Raw genomic sequence first — 16,377 nt, 5'->3', positions numbered from 1 at the left:
GATGGGACAGCTGAAACGAAAGCTTTCTCATTCCCAGGGATTTGAGTTGCCCAGATCCCACAAGCAGAGAGATTCAGCGTCTCATCAGAGGGTTAGCACCCAAGCAGACACGGGAGGGGCTGGGACCTCACCTCAGGGATCAGCCGCCGCCTCTTCACGCTGGGGGCAGAGTCTGGCTGGCCCTCACTGCTGCTCGGCTGCTTTCGCTTGCTGGAGTCCTGGAGGGTGATGAAGACACTGTCCAGAGGGTGTTTCTCTGAAGACCTGGAATTCACCGAGCAGTCCAGCGCAGCATCTTCAGCCTCTGTCTCCACCTTCACAGTGCTGTTTTTTAGAACTGTGGCAGAGAAGAGAGAGGGCTCAGCGGGAGAGGCCACTGGGCTGCTCAGAGATCAGCGGGGTACCCTGAGAGACAGGTTGTTTGTGGACCGCCCTTTGACACTACCGCTCAGATAATAAAGCCTAGTCACAATAAAACTGCGCCTTCCAAGCAAGCGATTTTTATCTTACCACACTAGGGCCATACAATAAAACCAAGTTCCAAGAACATTTGGGGGGGGGGGGGGGGGGAAGGGAGAGAGAAACAAATACTATCTTTTTAAAGATGCTTTTAGAAAAGTAACTCTGGAAAGGTACATAAGATACTTATAACAGGTGTGTGGGTGCAGGGGGATGAGAACCACGGGTGGGAGACTTTTCATTGATTTTTCATTTTGTATCTTTTCATATATTTGAACCATGGGAATGTATGACCTGATAAAAATATTAAATTAAAAATAATTTTTAATTGGTTCACAGTAAATATCAAAATATAATGGGCTCTAACTTAAAATATTTAATAAGTATAGATTTTAATTGAGAATTATCTTTGAGTAGATGTAGTCACAAAGTGCATTAATATTCTTAATGGGATATTTGGTGGCTATTCCAAAGCATAGAGTGCCTAAATTTTATGTTGAAAGTGTCTTTCATGACTGGTATTAACTTTTCTGAAATTACACATGGCTTTTCAAATTTCTAATGTATCCAAGATATGCTGTACTGTTAGGATCTCGTCTTTCAATGCATGGAAGCTATCAACCTCAGAACATTCTATGTAAATTATATCTGCAAGAAAACCTCAGGCAGCCAAGAAGAAATGAAGCCCAAATTAAACTTGAAAATGCACCTTAAAATAATATACATATACATATATATATATATATACACACACATATACACATACATATAATACTTTTGAAATATGATCCTGCTTGATTTGGATGGGATGGCCATTAAATACACATTTTGACCTAAAAAGTAATAATTTTTAATAAGGTTTGGTTTTTTTACCTTCTTCTACATCTTCACTGAATTCAGTTGAGTTCATCTTCTATTCCACTAAATGAAAAGACAAAGACAAAGTCTTGATTTATTGCTTGATTCATTAATTAATGTTCCCTACCCATGAGAAATCCCCTTCCCCTTCCTACCCTGGCTCCTGGGAACGAAAGGTTAAGCCGACACTGCTCTGCTCTGCAGCATCGTGGAAAATCGCATCCTCTTATTCTTGCTTGCAGTTGCTCAAAGCAGCCAGGCCTTCTGTGTGCCTGCTGGGAGCACTTCTCCCAGACTTTATGTGGGCAGAACATGTCTTAAAGCTTCAACTGAGAGACACTTACAGAGCTAGGGGAACGTTATTTGAGAAGATAATCTTTGGTAAAGACCCCAGAGTTTGAATGATCTGTTCGTCTCTGCTTTATAAATCTCAGCCACAGGAATGAAAAGGCTGACCAAGGACGGAAGCTATGGATCCTGTAGACCGGAGCTGAGGTCTTAGGACTCCAGGTGGTCTGATGGGACCTGTGCTGCCCACGACGGTAGCCACTAGTCATATAGCTACTGAGGTCTGGAAATGTGACTAGTTCAAATGAAGACATGCTCTAAGTGTAAAATATACACTCTGGATTTCAAAGACTTAGCATAGCAAAAAAGAATGTAAAATATCTCATTAATAATTTTTATATTGATTACATGTTGAAATGTTAATATTTTGGATTTATTGAGCTAAATACATTACTTTATTAAAATTAATTTCACCTCTTTTAATGTGGTTATTAGAAAACTTAAAATAACATATGTGGCTTGCATTATATTTTTATTGGATGGTGCTGGTCTAGCCCTTCCTTCAGAAACAACTTTCTCTTTTAGAGAAAGAGGCACTGTGGGTTTTTAAAGCTCTCAAGCTCCACACGATTCAGTCCAAACCCCTTTTTATTGACGAAGGAATGAGGCGATGGGGGTGGAAGGTGTCCTGAATGGGTTTCAGGGTCCGGTGCAAAGCTGGCCCTTGACTCCCCATTGTCCCAACTGGAATGCAATGGTCACCATGATTAAAATCACCATTAAGTCTTTGAGATTCCCCAAATTATAGAACAGCATGTCTGTAAATAGTATAAGGTATAAATGAGGTAGTAACATTAGAAAAGTATATACGTGACAGCCCTTCATAATGTCACTGAGGAGTTGTGATTAAGAGGACTGCAAATACCAAGTCCCATTTTGGTTAAGGATCAGAGGAGAGCAGGACTAAGCAGAATCTCAAGAGGGATGCCATCTACAAAGTTCAGTAAACCACTGACCGAGTACCTGTGGAATGGTGTGTGGTCCCGTTTTAGGCGGCTGAGTGGAGTGTTAAGGGGCGGGGCAAGCTAGAGGGAGAGTCTAGGTGATCTATGCATAGGAAAATTTCCAAATTCACTAGTAACAGCAACACTCATATAGTGCTTATGATATGATGCACTATTCTTAGTGTGTCACAATAATTAGATGACAGGCCCAATTCTCTTCATCCCTGTATTACAAATTTTCAGAGAAATGGATAAGAAAATGTAAGATTTGAAGATGAAATTACATTAAAAATAATTCCTATTTACCAAATTATACCCTACCTGGAAAACATAATACACAAAGTGATAATGAGATAAAATAAGTTAACTTCAATAGTCCAAGAACTATTTTACTGGAGGTGAATTCTAGCAAATACAAATTCCTCTGTATTCCAGGCAAATAAACCTCATGTTAGATACCATTACCTGACCTGGGTGTCTCTGGGGAGAAGCACAGGCAGGTAGGTGGGAATTTCCCGTTTGCAAGGCCTGAGAAACCCATAACTGCATTTTGGAAAAGAGGGTTGACCAACATCAACAGAAATTCAGGCCTCCCGATTCCCAGCCCAGTCCGGGGGCCCCTCAAGGAGACGCACTTCAGGTTTCACCTGAAGGCCCGAGTGTGGCAACTGCCCTTGGAAACCTGCCACATGGTCACATAATCCATTCACTCAAATCCAGGGCAGAGGCAAGAAGCAGCAGAACAGATGGGGAGAATGAGCAAAGGGCTGGTGGAGAGGGTACAGTGTACGAAAGAAATTACATGCTGGGGAGAAAGGCTGGGCAAGGGAGGAAACGGTGGATGGTTTATTTGGAGGGAAAAAGGGTCATGGTGAAAGAAAAACCACAAAGGCTTTGACTAAGTAGAAAGCATTTCAAGGACAAGTGAATCCTAGAAGAAGGGAAAAACAGGAGTTGATGAAAAAATCTAGCAGACAGAACCACAAGTGTTGAGCAAGGACGGTATGGCATCTAGTATGGCATCCGCCCACCCATATTTCTCTCAGGAGCAGTGGGGAGCCCACTGAGGCGGACAGCATGGGGCCTGGAGTCAAGGGCTGGGTGTGGTCTCTGCCGGGATGTGACTCAGTGAGCAGGAAGGGTATTTTCTGAACCACCACCATGTGACACCATAGCAGACAATTTAGCACCTGAATTCTGAGCTCCAGTGAGTCTCATGTCAGAAAATGATGGAGGGGCACACAGCTGAGCCACCTGAAAGGAAAGGCATAGCGGGGGCGGGAAAGGCTCATGGTGGGAGAGAGGTGGGAGGAAGGGGCGGCCGGCTTCCTGGGCATTCAAGATGCTCCGAGTGCATCTGCTTTGGAAAACATCTCTGTGTTCATTTATAGACCAGTGACAGATGCTAGATTAACACAGAAATAACCCAGAACACACTACGGTCGGCCCCTTCCTTCCCAGCCAGCAAAGGAAGCCATGCTCTTTGGGAAGCTGAGGAATTTCCCATTGGCAGGGCCTGGAAAACCCACAACTGCATCTGGCTTGTGTAGAGGGGAGTGAGATGAGGGTTCTCATCAACATCTGCACCCCATGAACTGCATGCCAGGTGCCAGCTGGCCACTTCGTGTGTGCCTTCATCTCACCTTGAGCTATTTTAACCCCAATTTCACCAGTAAGGAAATTGTGGGCGTAACCTTAAATATACACAATTTTTATTTGTCCACTATACCTCAATAAAGGGTGGAAACATATTTTTATATCATTTTGATTATGGAAATAAAATATTTGAATACCGAAAGGGGAAATGGAGGGCAGGTAATTTGCCCAGTGTCACACAGCTGTGAAGCGGCAGAACTAGGGTTCAAACGACATTTGTGTGTATCAGCCACCAGGAGATGAACTACTAAGAGAATCCTCCTTCTTCTGTGCAAGTTCTCCTGATGAACAAGGGGCCAATTTCCAGCCTTGGATCTCTCGGTCCAACAGCAGCTGGAACATCCAAATCTCCTTTCGTCCCCCATGTAGCTAGCTGGCTACCTGGAACACCAATCTGCTCTGTGCTTATAAATAGACACAGCTCCGCAGCACAGAAGTTTCTACCAGAGGGATGTGTGGGTCACTTCAGGCATCCTGAGCTGACGTAGTGACAGCACATCAACGACGTCAGGGCTGGGCGGCAAGGGGGTGGGTATCGCGTTTGCTACCTCCATTTCCTGGTCACCTGACAGATGAAGGTCACAGGGTTGCTCATCCTGGGTGGATTCTGAGTGTTCAGATGCCGAGCGTGCCACAGAAATTCCTCCTGCTACTTAACTATAGGTTATGTAGGAGCTACCAACCACCACAGCTCCCGCCCACCCAGGCTGCTAGAATTGCAATCTCCTCCGCAAAGCCCTCTTATTCCTCTCGCCACAAGTCTTGAATTGTGAGATAATCTAACGATGCTTCCACACATCCCTGAAAATCAGCTTTCTCCCCAAGGAGTGGCTATTCCATGTCCCTCAGAAACCCATGACCAAGCCCAAGGGAAGATGATTTAAACAAATTAAGGGAAACGTGTGTCATGTCAACAAGACCTGTGTAGCCTGCTGCTGCCCCTAAAATATCACAGGTTCTAAGGCATCGATGACCACCATCAGTGGGTAACTCTCAAACAGGACTAATCGCCAGTGGTTAATCTAATAAGTAAAACGCTTTTTTTTTTTTTAACCAAATAATTTAGGAAGTCTCAGGCAAAGTGACTGTCACTGGTACAGAAAGGTTTTCAATGGTGCAGAGCTTTTAGGAGTGTATATAATTTTATTAAAATGCCTCCTAGTCTCTATCCTTCTACAAGGAGTGAAATGGACAAGATTCAATTTCCCATGCACAGGTATAATTCCGTTTGTAGTTGAGGGAAGATCAGAATGTCATTAGAAAAGCTTTCAGTTTACAAAAAGCACAAAAGGGAGGGTAATCCCAATGTTCACAAGTAACATGCTTTAGCCAGCCACTCAAATATAAACTTACAAAGGACAAGATGCTTAAATTGGCTGCATTAAATGCGATAGCTGGCGGAGCTACCTCTGCCTCATGCTGACATCAGGCTGAGTCTGAATCCCGAATATCAGCATGCACCTGGCTTGGGGCAGGAAGGGATGCTGAGGAGGGAAGAAAGTGTGAATAAGGGGGTGTGGGGACAGGGCAGGGAAGGACCACAGAGAAGTGAGAACCATTCACTGGTGCTTAGAAAGAACCGAGTCTAGGAGATGCCACAAAGAAATGGAAAAACTGGGAAGATTTACTATAGATCAATTTATATTTTTAGAGCTCATTTTAAGAAGAGAAAATGTTTAAAATCGTTTTTTTTTCTTTTTGACTATGAAACACAATTCAAAAGGTATAGAAGGTACCAAATATCTTTTTATACCTTTAGAATTTAAGAAGTCCACTATCTCTCAGTCTTGGAGGCAATAGTGTTATTTTTTCTGTGTGTCCTACAGAGATCCTGTGTATCAGTGGTTCCCACAGTGTGCTCCGTATACAGTGGTGCACTGCAGCCAGCTTCTACTGGCTCTATCCCTAACTCCACTACTAGTGGAGTGAGTTGGTAGCTCAAAATTGACCACAGTGGGAGTAGTTACACCATGGAAACGGTCACTTTTAACATCCAGGGTGTTTTTCTGTCTTTTTGGAGAACAGGTGAAGTAGTATATCCAAGACCCTTTCAGGGGGTCCATGAGATCAAAACTAGTTTCTTAATAACACTGAGATGTTACTGCCCCTTTTCTCTCATACGTGTGAAGGAGAGCTTTTCGGAGGCTACATGATATATTACTTTGCAAAAGACTGAATACAGAGGCAGATATGAAAATTCAGCTGTCTCCTATTAAGTCAGATATCAAGATTTGCAAAAATGTAAACAATACCACTCTTTTCACTAAGATTTTTTTTTTAAATAGTTATTTTTCATAAAAATGTTATGGACGGGGAGACCGGTTAGCTCAGGTGGTTAGAGTGCAGGCTCATAACACCAAGGTTGCCGGTTCGGTTCCCACATGGGCCAAGGAACTGCACCCTCCCACAACTAGATTGAAACAACTTGACTTGGAGCTGATGGGTCCCAGAAAAACACACTGTTCCCCCAATAAAAATTTCTTATAAAAAAATGTTATGGGCATTAACTTTTAATGGATTTATTATGATTATTTTATTATTTTTTAAAAGATTTTATTGGGAAATTGGGGGAGAGGAACAGTGTTGGTGAATCGGGGAAGGGAAACAGACAAGTTGCTGTCCTTTTGTTCTTCAGTCTAGTTGTGGAGGATGTCGCTTCACAGGCCCATGTTGGTATTATCATTGTGCTCTTCCCAGGTGAGTCAGATGGGTCGCCAGCCACTGGACGGCTGCTCACGGCAGCTCACGCTGGCTGCCGGTCACTCACAGTAGCTTATGGCAGCCCACTGCAGCAGGGGCTGCAGCCTATGCTGTCGCTGGCGACTCACGGGAGCCCAGCTTCAGGTCGAGCTGTTGTTCACCATCTTAGCTGTAAAGGGCTCAGCATCACTGGCCCTCATGTGGGATCTGAACTGGGGCCCTGCTGCTCAGAGCTCGCGTCCCAAGCCAACTCTTAACCAATGCGCATCTCAGCCGACCCTATGATTATTTTAAATGAATATTTAAACATTTTTGTTTGAATTTCTAATACAGTAAATACTGACAGATATAACCCATATAAAAAAAAAAAAGCTCTTTGGGGGCCTCAATAATTTTTAAGGGTATAAAGAGATCCTGAGAATAAAAGGTTTAAAATTCCCTTTCCTTGCTTTTTTTTTTCACTTAATGTATCATGGAAACTTTACTTCTTTTTTTAGTTTGAGTTCCCCTAGAGGCAGATTTTGAGACAAGGATTTGGAGTCGTTTCTTTGGGAAGAGACAAGAAGGGCTGAAACCCAGTAAGGGAAAGTCCCCTGGCTACAGGCAGTGCTAAGGGCACTAATGGAGGTGCCCCACAGGGTCCAGGGGAGCAGAGGGTGGACCTAGCCCATCTGGGAAACCTCTGGGCAGGCAGAAATCCCACTGTGCCATTCATTCCCGTCAACTCCTCACCACATGGAGACCCAATGGAAACAATAGCCGACACTGTACAGAAGGTGCTGTGCTAGAAGCTTTAGCGTAAACTTACTTGACCTAATAATGCTATAAGGTAGAAACTCTTGTTAGTCTGATTTCACACGGGAGGAAAAAGAGGCACTGTTTTAGAGCCAAAGGGACCTCAGAGACCACCTTGTTTTATAGGGGTGGGACCCAAGGCTCAGAAAGGTTAGGAACATGCTCAAGATTATAATGTCAGGGGTGACCCCTTGTCTCCCTGCCCTCTGCTTTGGTGGCCATGCCCCACTGTGTGACAGGAGCTGTTGGTGCCAGTGGGGTGACTGTCCTCTGCGAAGGGAATGACCACCTAACTGTACAGCTTATTTACATGGATCACAACCAACAATTGGGAGGACCTGGACGATGAAGATGGAACTCTGGGAACTTCTGTCGGAGGGGAGAATGAGTAAACATCAAAAGACAAAAGCAACAGGAAGGAAAGAGCAGTCAGAACCCCAAGGTTAGAAGATACTGCATTAGGGTTTCTATAACAATTGCAACTCACATCTAGTAAACACAGGCTGCGAGCCACAGCTGTGCAGAAGACCACCCATGCTTATAATTTTGTGATCTAAATACAAATAATTTTAAACTTTAACATATACTTACAAGGCTTTTTTTCCTTTGCGGGGGTGGGGGGGGTGGGGGGGGTGGCGCGGGATAACGTTAATCCAAACAAATTCTAGGGAGGAAAAAGTCGTCTTCAGAAATCACTTTGTCAGTGTTTAAATGGGCATATCTTCATCTTCCTTGTACTTTCAGTTTATAAAGACGAATAAACCAAATCCTTTTGTCAATTACAGAACTTCACACACTTAAAAGTTGTGATACGTAGTCACCACAATAAGCAAAGACCAGAAGGGCAAAGAACCTAGGCCAGGAGGCCTTTTATTTCACAGATGATCTTAGGTTAAATACAGGCAGGAACTCTCAGGTCAGACTACTCCTGGGCAGAGTAAACCTTTCCTAACCACCAGCCATAGTTAGTTGCTAACACATTCCACAAAAAGCTGCAGAGAAAATGGAAGGGACAACAAACTCAACGTGACCTGAACTGAGATCATCTTTGGTCACTATTGTTATTGCCATTACACAAAGTTAGGAAGTCAATTTCTACACATTTTCTCAACACATGACTTCAAAACCTCTACTGACAGAAGAGGCATTAAATTGTGTGTAAAAATTCAAAATCAGTTGCTCACTACAGGGCTGCCAAGCCCATAACAATGTACTTCTAGGTGCACTGGGGCTATCTCAACTACTTAATAAAAAATGCCAGCGGTGACCGGGTAGCTCAGTTGGTTAGATCGTGTGCTCTGAGCAACAGGGTTGACGGTTCAATTCCCACATAGGCCAGTGAGCTGCGTCCTCCGCAACTAGATTGAAGACAATGACTTGGGCTGAGCTGCTGATGGGCGGCCAGGTGGCTCAGTTGGTTAGAACGTGGTTGCCAGTTCAACTCCAACATGGGATGGTGAGCTGAGCCCCCTGCAACTAGACTGAAAATGGTAACTGGACTTGGAGCTGAGCTGCGCCCTCCACAACTAAGATTGAAGGACAACAACTTGACTTGGAGCTGATGGGTCCCGGAAAAAAATATTGTTCCGCAATAAAGTTAAAAAAAAAAAAATTCCATAAAGCAGCTAGAAGGAAATATGCCAAAATGGTAATTACTTCCAATTAGGAGGGTTATGAATGTCTTTTTCATTTATATTTTCCTCTACTTTCCAAATATTCTACAGTAAGCATGTAATTTTTTGAAAATAAAAAAGAAAATTTTAAAAATGAAAAAAGTATAGCATGGGCAGGCCAAGTGGTGCATTGGTTAAGAGCTGGCTTGGGATGCCAGAGGGCTCCGGTTCAGATCCCACATATGAGGGCCAGTGACACTGCCCTCTACAGCTAAGATGCTGAGCAACAGCTCAATTTGGAGCTGGGCTGCTGTGAGTCGCAGGCGACAGGAGTAGGCTGCAACCACTGCTGCAGTGAGTTGCCATGGGCTATCTTGTGTAGCCAGCAGCCAGCGTGAGCGGCCAGCAGCCGCAGTGAGCGGCCGTCCAGAAGCCAGCAACTGATCTGCCTCACCCGGGAAGAGCGCAATGATGGTGCCAACTTGGGCCAGTGAAGCAACGTCCTCCACAACTAGACTAAAGAACAAAACAACAGCAACTTGTCTGATCCTTTCCCCCAATTCCCCAGTGCTGTTACAATTCCCCAATAAAAATCTTAAAAAAAAAAAAAAAAAGTATAGCAAGCTTTACTAGTCAGGTCATAGTCTAAGTTATATCCACAAACAGAAATAAGCTAAGAATGTAAAATCAAATTATTACACTTTAAAATACCAATGTTCTAAGAAACAATATAACAACTGACAAACTAGCGAAGACCTTTCATTTCATAACTGTCCCTTAATTATTGTCTCTGAAAGTCTGAAAAGGTCCTCAGTATGGGGAGAGGGGGAAATCAGAAAAAAGTCTGTCACAAACCCAGGTGTGAATAAGAAGGCGAAAAGACCAGCTTTGAACACTAAGGAAATGTCATTTCCTGGTGCATGTATTATAGGCTCTATCAAAGCACTTGCCCAATACTTGAAGTAGTTCTCAAAATAAACCAAATTTAATGGGAGGAGAAAAAAACACAACCCAGACCAAGTCTTCTGGATGAGGGATCCCAGCTGAGTGCTGAAGCCAGGTCCTTCAGAGGGTGTGCGGCCGCTAGGGAAGCTAATGGACTGGAGAGCAGCTCAGCAATTCACCAGGGTCTAGGCGCCTAACCTGCTGGGTTTCTGCATTCTGGATGGCAGATGACTGCTACATGTGGTCCTTTCTTCAGGGTTCTTGTGTTTGAGCACGGTGGGAGATGTTGTGACCCCCTACCTGAAACCCTCCTTCCATGACACCTCAAAACTGGTCCATACTGGGCAATCGGAGGCTTGCTCCAGGGTAGAGCAGCAGGCAGCAGTGGGGAAAGAGGGAAGGTGAGGAGGTCTGGGGAGCTGAGAAGTGGCTGGCCACAGAAAACGGAAGAAGTGTAGTGAGGCCACTGGTTACAATGGGTAATGAGGAATCACACAAGAATCTGACTCAGGGGATAGTTTCCCTCTTAAGAACTGGATGCGAGACCACAGCAATGTGAGCAGCAGGGGACACCTGGTATGATGGTTCCTTGGAAAAGCCCATTGACCTCACCGGATCATTAGTCTCCTCCCTAAATGTCCCTCAGGGTTTCTAAATGAAAATGGTCTCTAGTGCTGCCCATAGGGGGCAGGGAGAGACTTGGAGTGCCTCTCTAGCAAGTTCTTTTAAGAGAACTGGCCGCTTCTCAGACAGCCACCAGAGCAGGCCGCTGGTGAGACCAGCACCAGGCTAATCAGAGGCACCAGAGGCTTGTGGCTGGCCCGGAGTCACACAGGACAAACAGCAAGTCAGAAATGGGAAGTACTTGGGCTTCCTGAAACCTCGAGGTTCAAATCCCAGCCAGCTGACTCAGGATTCTGTCCCCACTAAATCAGAAACGTCCACTGAACTTAGGACTCACCACTGGGCTGAGGTGCAGGTCCAGGAATAGCTGGCCCCTGCAGCCCTGGCCTCAGGGCGCTCAGGGGCAAATCCTACCCAACCCCCAAGTCACATTTCCAGATGTAAAGTGAAGCAATCTCTCACCACTCAAAGGTCTCCTTGAGAAGGACAGCCCCAGAGGAGGAATGTGACTGGAACCCTGAGACAGTGGGGACAGTGGCTGTGCAAGGCTGCCACACACAAAAGGTAAAGCAGAGAGAGTATGATCCGCCCATTTGAAAGGTGTTACTAGTAAAACATAGTCAAGGACTTAAAAAATTCAACTAAGACCTCACTAAACCTTACTTCATCCTTTTCTCAACTGTCACACCACATGATCTGACTTCCTGACACTTCTCTCCTACAGGTCATACTGATTTTTAAAAATGAAACAGAAAAGGAGGACAGCAGCTGACATTCATGCAGCACTGGCTCCATGATCTAAGTGTTTCTCAGGCTAGCCCACGCAGTCCTCACAAGAGCCCTCTTATTTTGCAGATAGAAAACCAGGGGGCCAGCACTCTGTGCCTGACTTGGAGAGGGGTGGGGGGGATGGTGGTGGTGATGCAGAGAGCAAGGAGCAGGAGAAGAGTGGGGTATGTTCCAGGCTGATGGTCTCATTGCAGCCTTCCAAGGAGAGCTGGACCCAGTTGGGGCATGACCACCACTTCTCCCGCTGAGCATCCATGTGGAGGCTGGGCTCGGATGCGGGAACAAGTCAACTGACCAGATGGGCCCTCAGACCACCAAGGTAGGGACATGCGTAGCTGATCTCGCAGAAAATGGAAATCCCTACTAAACTTCTGGGTCAGCAGAACTAGGTTAAAACCCTGGCTCCACCTGTTTACCTTCTAACACTGGGCAAGTTGCTTACCCACCCAAGCCTTGGCTCTTTCTTCTGTAAAATGGAGCTGAACACACTACCTCACCTCCTAGAGTTTTTGTGAAAACTACAAAGCAGAAAGTACCTGGCACACAGCACTCAGTAAATGTTACCTATTATAGGGTTTTGTTTTGTTTTTACAAAAAAATGTTTAAAGTGCATTTTAATAGTGACTATTTTTTAAAACTGCAAAATTACATGACTTAAAGCTTTAAAAAAGTTTGGTAACTTTTCATTCAAATGAAAGAAACTGGAAGGGGGGTGAAATCAAATCGAATCCCTGAGGACCGGAAGAATGTTCCCATGCCACCGCTCTTGGGGGCCGGCAGTCTCTGGGTTCACAGAAACCGCTGGGAGCCTTGGGGCTCTCAGAACCCAGCCCTCTTGGCAGTGGCACCCTGCCCGTGGGACTCGCAGGACATGTTTGCAATTTGTTTTTATTTTTAGACACATCTGCACATGCCATTTGAAAAATACCAGTCCTCACAGAAGCAGGGCAATTTCCCTGAGGTTTTCTAAAGCTGTAATTGTCACTGCCTTCCTTACTCGGAGCACCAGCGCATCCTTCAACATGCAGCCAAGCGCAGCTGCACAACCCTGCCTTGCCTGCGATTTGGCGTCTTAGCCTTCACACACACTGTAAATGTGATGTCTTCTGCAGCTAAGAGGTTCTACTTAGTAAGCCCTCCCTGGCCTCATGAAGGGCTACCTCCAGAGATGTCAATAGTAGGAGGCACAAGACTCTGCTTCTAACTTTAACCTTGGCATCCAGAAGCTAGGGCTTACGGAAGAAAGGAGGCCCAGCACATCCTAGCAGCCACCCATGTGACTGGCTGGACAATGGTGACTAATTTTCCTAGGAGGTATAAGCTGAGTTTCCTCTGTACTTCCCACTTTTTCAAGTGTGTTGTCTTGTGACCACACAAGCTAATTAGAGTTGGGGCAGTCTGGTGTAAACTACCCAGGACCCCAAGCCTCCATCGTTTTATTTACCAGCTCCACGCTCAAACCAACAGTCTCTTGCATATAAGAAAAGACCTGTAAGTGATTTATTCAACTGAGCAACCAATACTCTTATAGATACTGATGCAACTGTGTTTCACTGGCCAATGATAACTGAAAATTAGACAAGAGAAAAGGTGCCCGTTGATAGAACACAAAAAAACTTAAGAGGGCTGAATTGAAATACATGTATTTCAAGTGGGATGAAAAAATGGAGGACGGGCATATTACCAGGTGAGCTGCTGAGAAAAACTCAGCTCTAAAGCAAGTTTGTAAAAGTCTGGTCATTCAGTGATGAACATGCCAGGCATTAACGGCCACTCCGAGGGAAACAGCACCTCTGCGTATGACACACTGAAGGCCTGGTGCCAGACTGCATGGAGAGCTCTTAGCTTGGCATGTGCGGGTCATGTGTTCCAGAAACCATAAGGGCTCTGGGCTGAAATAATAATGTTGCAAGAGATACTGGAGCATCAGAAGGAGAAGAGCAATTGTCCAATCTGGAGGGGGAAAGAAACAGCAAGAGCAAGATGATGCTCACAAAGCACATTAAAATATCCATGTTTTTGGCATGTGTGTTTTTGAGGCCTTTAAATTTTATTTTTTTTAATTACACAGTAAAATTTACTCTCTGGGGGAGAAGTGTACAGTTCTATGAAAGGACACCTGTATACATCCTTGTAACCACCAGTGAAAGGAGGATACAAAAAAGTTCTGTCACCTCAAAGGTTCATTCTACACATAATTCCCTAAACTTATTTAGCCAATAATGGGCACAATGAATAATAAGGGTAGCAACCATAATCACCACTTGTCATCAAAATTAAGTGCCAGAAAAAAATGCTACACCCCAACCTCCCATACACTAACACCAAATTGTTTTTGCTGCTTGGCTGGCAACTTTCATGTGTTTCTACATTATAAAATTTACACGCCCCCCCCACCCCCACCCCCAACTTTTCATCTCTGGTAAAACCAACATTCAGTGGCGGGAGTTTTTATGTGTCAGATTTTAAAGGCTCTGGTTTTATCTGTGAATTTCAGTTCAAGGGCCATGCAGACAGGTTAACCTACCAACAGGTACAGGCTGCACTGACCCCATCTTTCTTCTGGAATCCAAGAGACTCTCCACTCATTTAGCAAATATTTATTGAGCACCTACTAAGTTAAGTGGCTGGGGATATAAAGCGGTTAAGATACAAAATCTAGCGCAAATCTCAGTACTAAGGATGAAGGAAGTAGACAGGGTCCTATATGGTGATATAAAACCATAAACTAGGGACAGTTGGTTAAACAAATCAAACTCAGGGGGTGGGGTTAGGGGTGTGGATACCAAAAGAACCTCCTCCATCTCTTCCGTTTATATACAGAGCCAGAAGAAATCACTTCCTTGCCTCAGTTTCCATCAGCTGTAACTTTCTGGCACCTTATGTGTTGCGTAGTGACACGTTAAGCATTCAAGTTACTTTAAAAAGATGAAATTGAACGTTTACGGCTCTTAAGTGCTTAGCCCTATTTTGCGCACTCTTGTCTGGTTAGCCTTGGCGTGTAAAATTCTTCCAGACAAGCCACCTGAGCGACCAAACTCTTACCTCTGAAAAAACACCTTGTAAAAAAATGTGTCTCGGTATACAGGTTCTTACAGGAAAGACTGCACAACTCACCGATAAGGCGAGGGCAAAGTCTGCGTGGGAAATCACATTTGCAATAGAGAGGGAAAGGCGATCAGGAGCAACGGCGAGCGCCCCAGGCTCCAGTCCGCGGCCGGACGGGAAGGCCTTGCGCCAGCCGGGGTGCACACCCAAGGCCGGGCCCGCCTCCAGCTCCCGGGCAGCGGGAACCGCAAACCGCGCCGTGGACTGCAGGGGAGGGGGCGCTGCGCCCCCTGGCGGCGGGGCCCATCTCCGTCCGCTCCCGGCCGCAGCCACCGCCGGCCGGCCTCGCTCCATTTACAGACTCCCGAAGCAGCGTCCTTCCGAGCGGAGGCTCCTCTGGCCTCCCGCGCCCCGCTCGGCATCTCGCTCCAGTCCCCGCCCCCTGCTACGCTCTGACACCCCCTTCTACACGCCGAGCCGTCCCCCGCTGCAGCCTGGCCGAGCGTGAGCGCCGAGCCCCCGCGGGCTCCGCAGAGCCTTTCCGGCGGCCCCGGCCGCTCCATCGCGGCGCCCGGCGGGGGTGCCCGGCCGGCGTGCGGCGCGAGTGGGGCGCGCAGCGGCGCCACCACGGACCGTTCCACTTCGCGTTCCCCCCGCCCCCGCGCGGCGCGCGTGCTCCCGGGGACGCCATGGAGCCGCGGCGTTCCGAGCGGCACAAAGGGGCGCGCGGCACAATGGGCGCGGTGAGCCCGTGGGCGCGGAGCGCCCGCTCCGGCGGCTCGGCCCTGCGTGGGGGTGGGCGCTCCTCCCGGCGGGCGCGCCCAAGGCAGCCCCCCTTTTCGTCCCCTCCCCTGCTCCCGCCCCCACCCCGGCATGGATGTTGCAGCCACTCTCCCGTCTGTCTGCCCTGGAGCTGCCGCCACCGCGCAGCCGGCTTGATCCGCCCCGCACTTACCTGGGACACGAGTTCTGTACTTTGCTGAGCGGGCCCGCGCCGAGTTTGGGCGCCACGTGGGGTGCGGGGGATCGCAGGACTGAGGAGTGGGGGCCGCGCGCGGAGGGCCTGGCCGGGGCGGCCCGGGGAGTTGCTGGGGGCGGCGGGCGGGCGCCGTGTATTTTCCCCTCTCTTTGTGTGTGTCCGTGCGCTGCGCTCTCGCGTGACGTGACGGGACTCCGTGTGTCATTTCCGCACAAGGACACAGGAGCCCCCGCTGCAGTGGAACCACAACCCCTCCGCCCCCACCCGCGGCGAGGAGCTCGGGCGCGCACTCCAGGGACCCGGGCGGCCCGGCGCGCTCCGCCGGCGCCGCGCTGCTCCACGTGGGCCCGCGCCGGTTGCCGGGGCGAGGGGCGGCGGTCGCGTACCCACGGCGCGCTGGGGCAGCGCTGGCTAACAATATCCTCTGCACTCTTATGTGTTCTCCCCCCGCGAGTCATTTCTCTAAAACGTGGTTTCTCAGACCCGAGGAGTTTGACCTGAAAAGCCTCTTTTTCTACTTTTTTTTTTTTCTCCGCGGGACGGCGACTGTGCGGGGCGTTTCCTCCCCTAGAGCCAGCCCCTGCCCCGAATTCTTGGCATTTCCGCGGTGCCCCGGTCC

General features: G+C 47.2%; 1 protein-coding gene across 2 annotated transcripts in view; it reads right to left on the bottom strand.

Annotated features, from left to right (window-relative positions):
* The window catches only part of BEND3 (BEN domain containing 3), a 34,930-nt gene extending 18,982 nt beyond the window's left edge, over positions 1-15,948 (bottom strand). The window contains exons 1-3 of one of the 2 annotated variants that reach the window (XM_019665866.1): positions 15,735-15,948; positions 1,333-1,380; positions 132-337 (exon numbers count right to left, since the gene is read on the bottom strand). In XM_019665866.1, coding sequence (XP_019521411.1) covers positions 132-337; positions 1,333-1,369 — 243 coding nt within the window. In that variant the 5' untranslated portion in view covers positions 1,370-1,380; positions 15,735-15,948. Of the gene's footprint in view, positions 1-131; positions 338-1,332; positions 1,381-14,848; positions 14,932-15,734 lie in introns of those variants that run through there. The other variant, XM_019665867.1, reaches the window with a different exon arrangement.
* Positions 15,949-16,377: the final 429 nt, after the last annotated feature.

This window comes from Hipposideros armiger, unplaced genomic scaffold (assembly GCF_001890085.2).
Source record: "Hipposideros armiger isolate ML-2016 unplaced genomic scaffold, ASM189008v1 scaffold_456, whole genome shotgun sequence".
Classification (NCBI taxonomy): domain Eukaryota; kingdom Metazoa; phylum Chordata; class Mammalia; order Chiroptera; family Hipposideridae; genus Hipposideros; species Hipposideros armiger.
The sequence above is the reverse complement of the archived record's forward strand: the minus strand, read 5'-3'. Positions and strand labels throughout refer to the sequence as shown.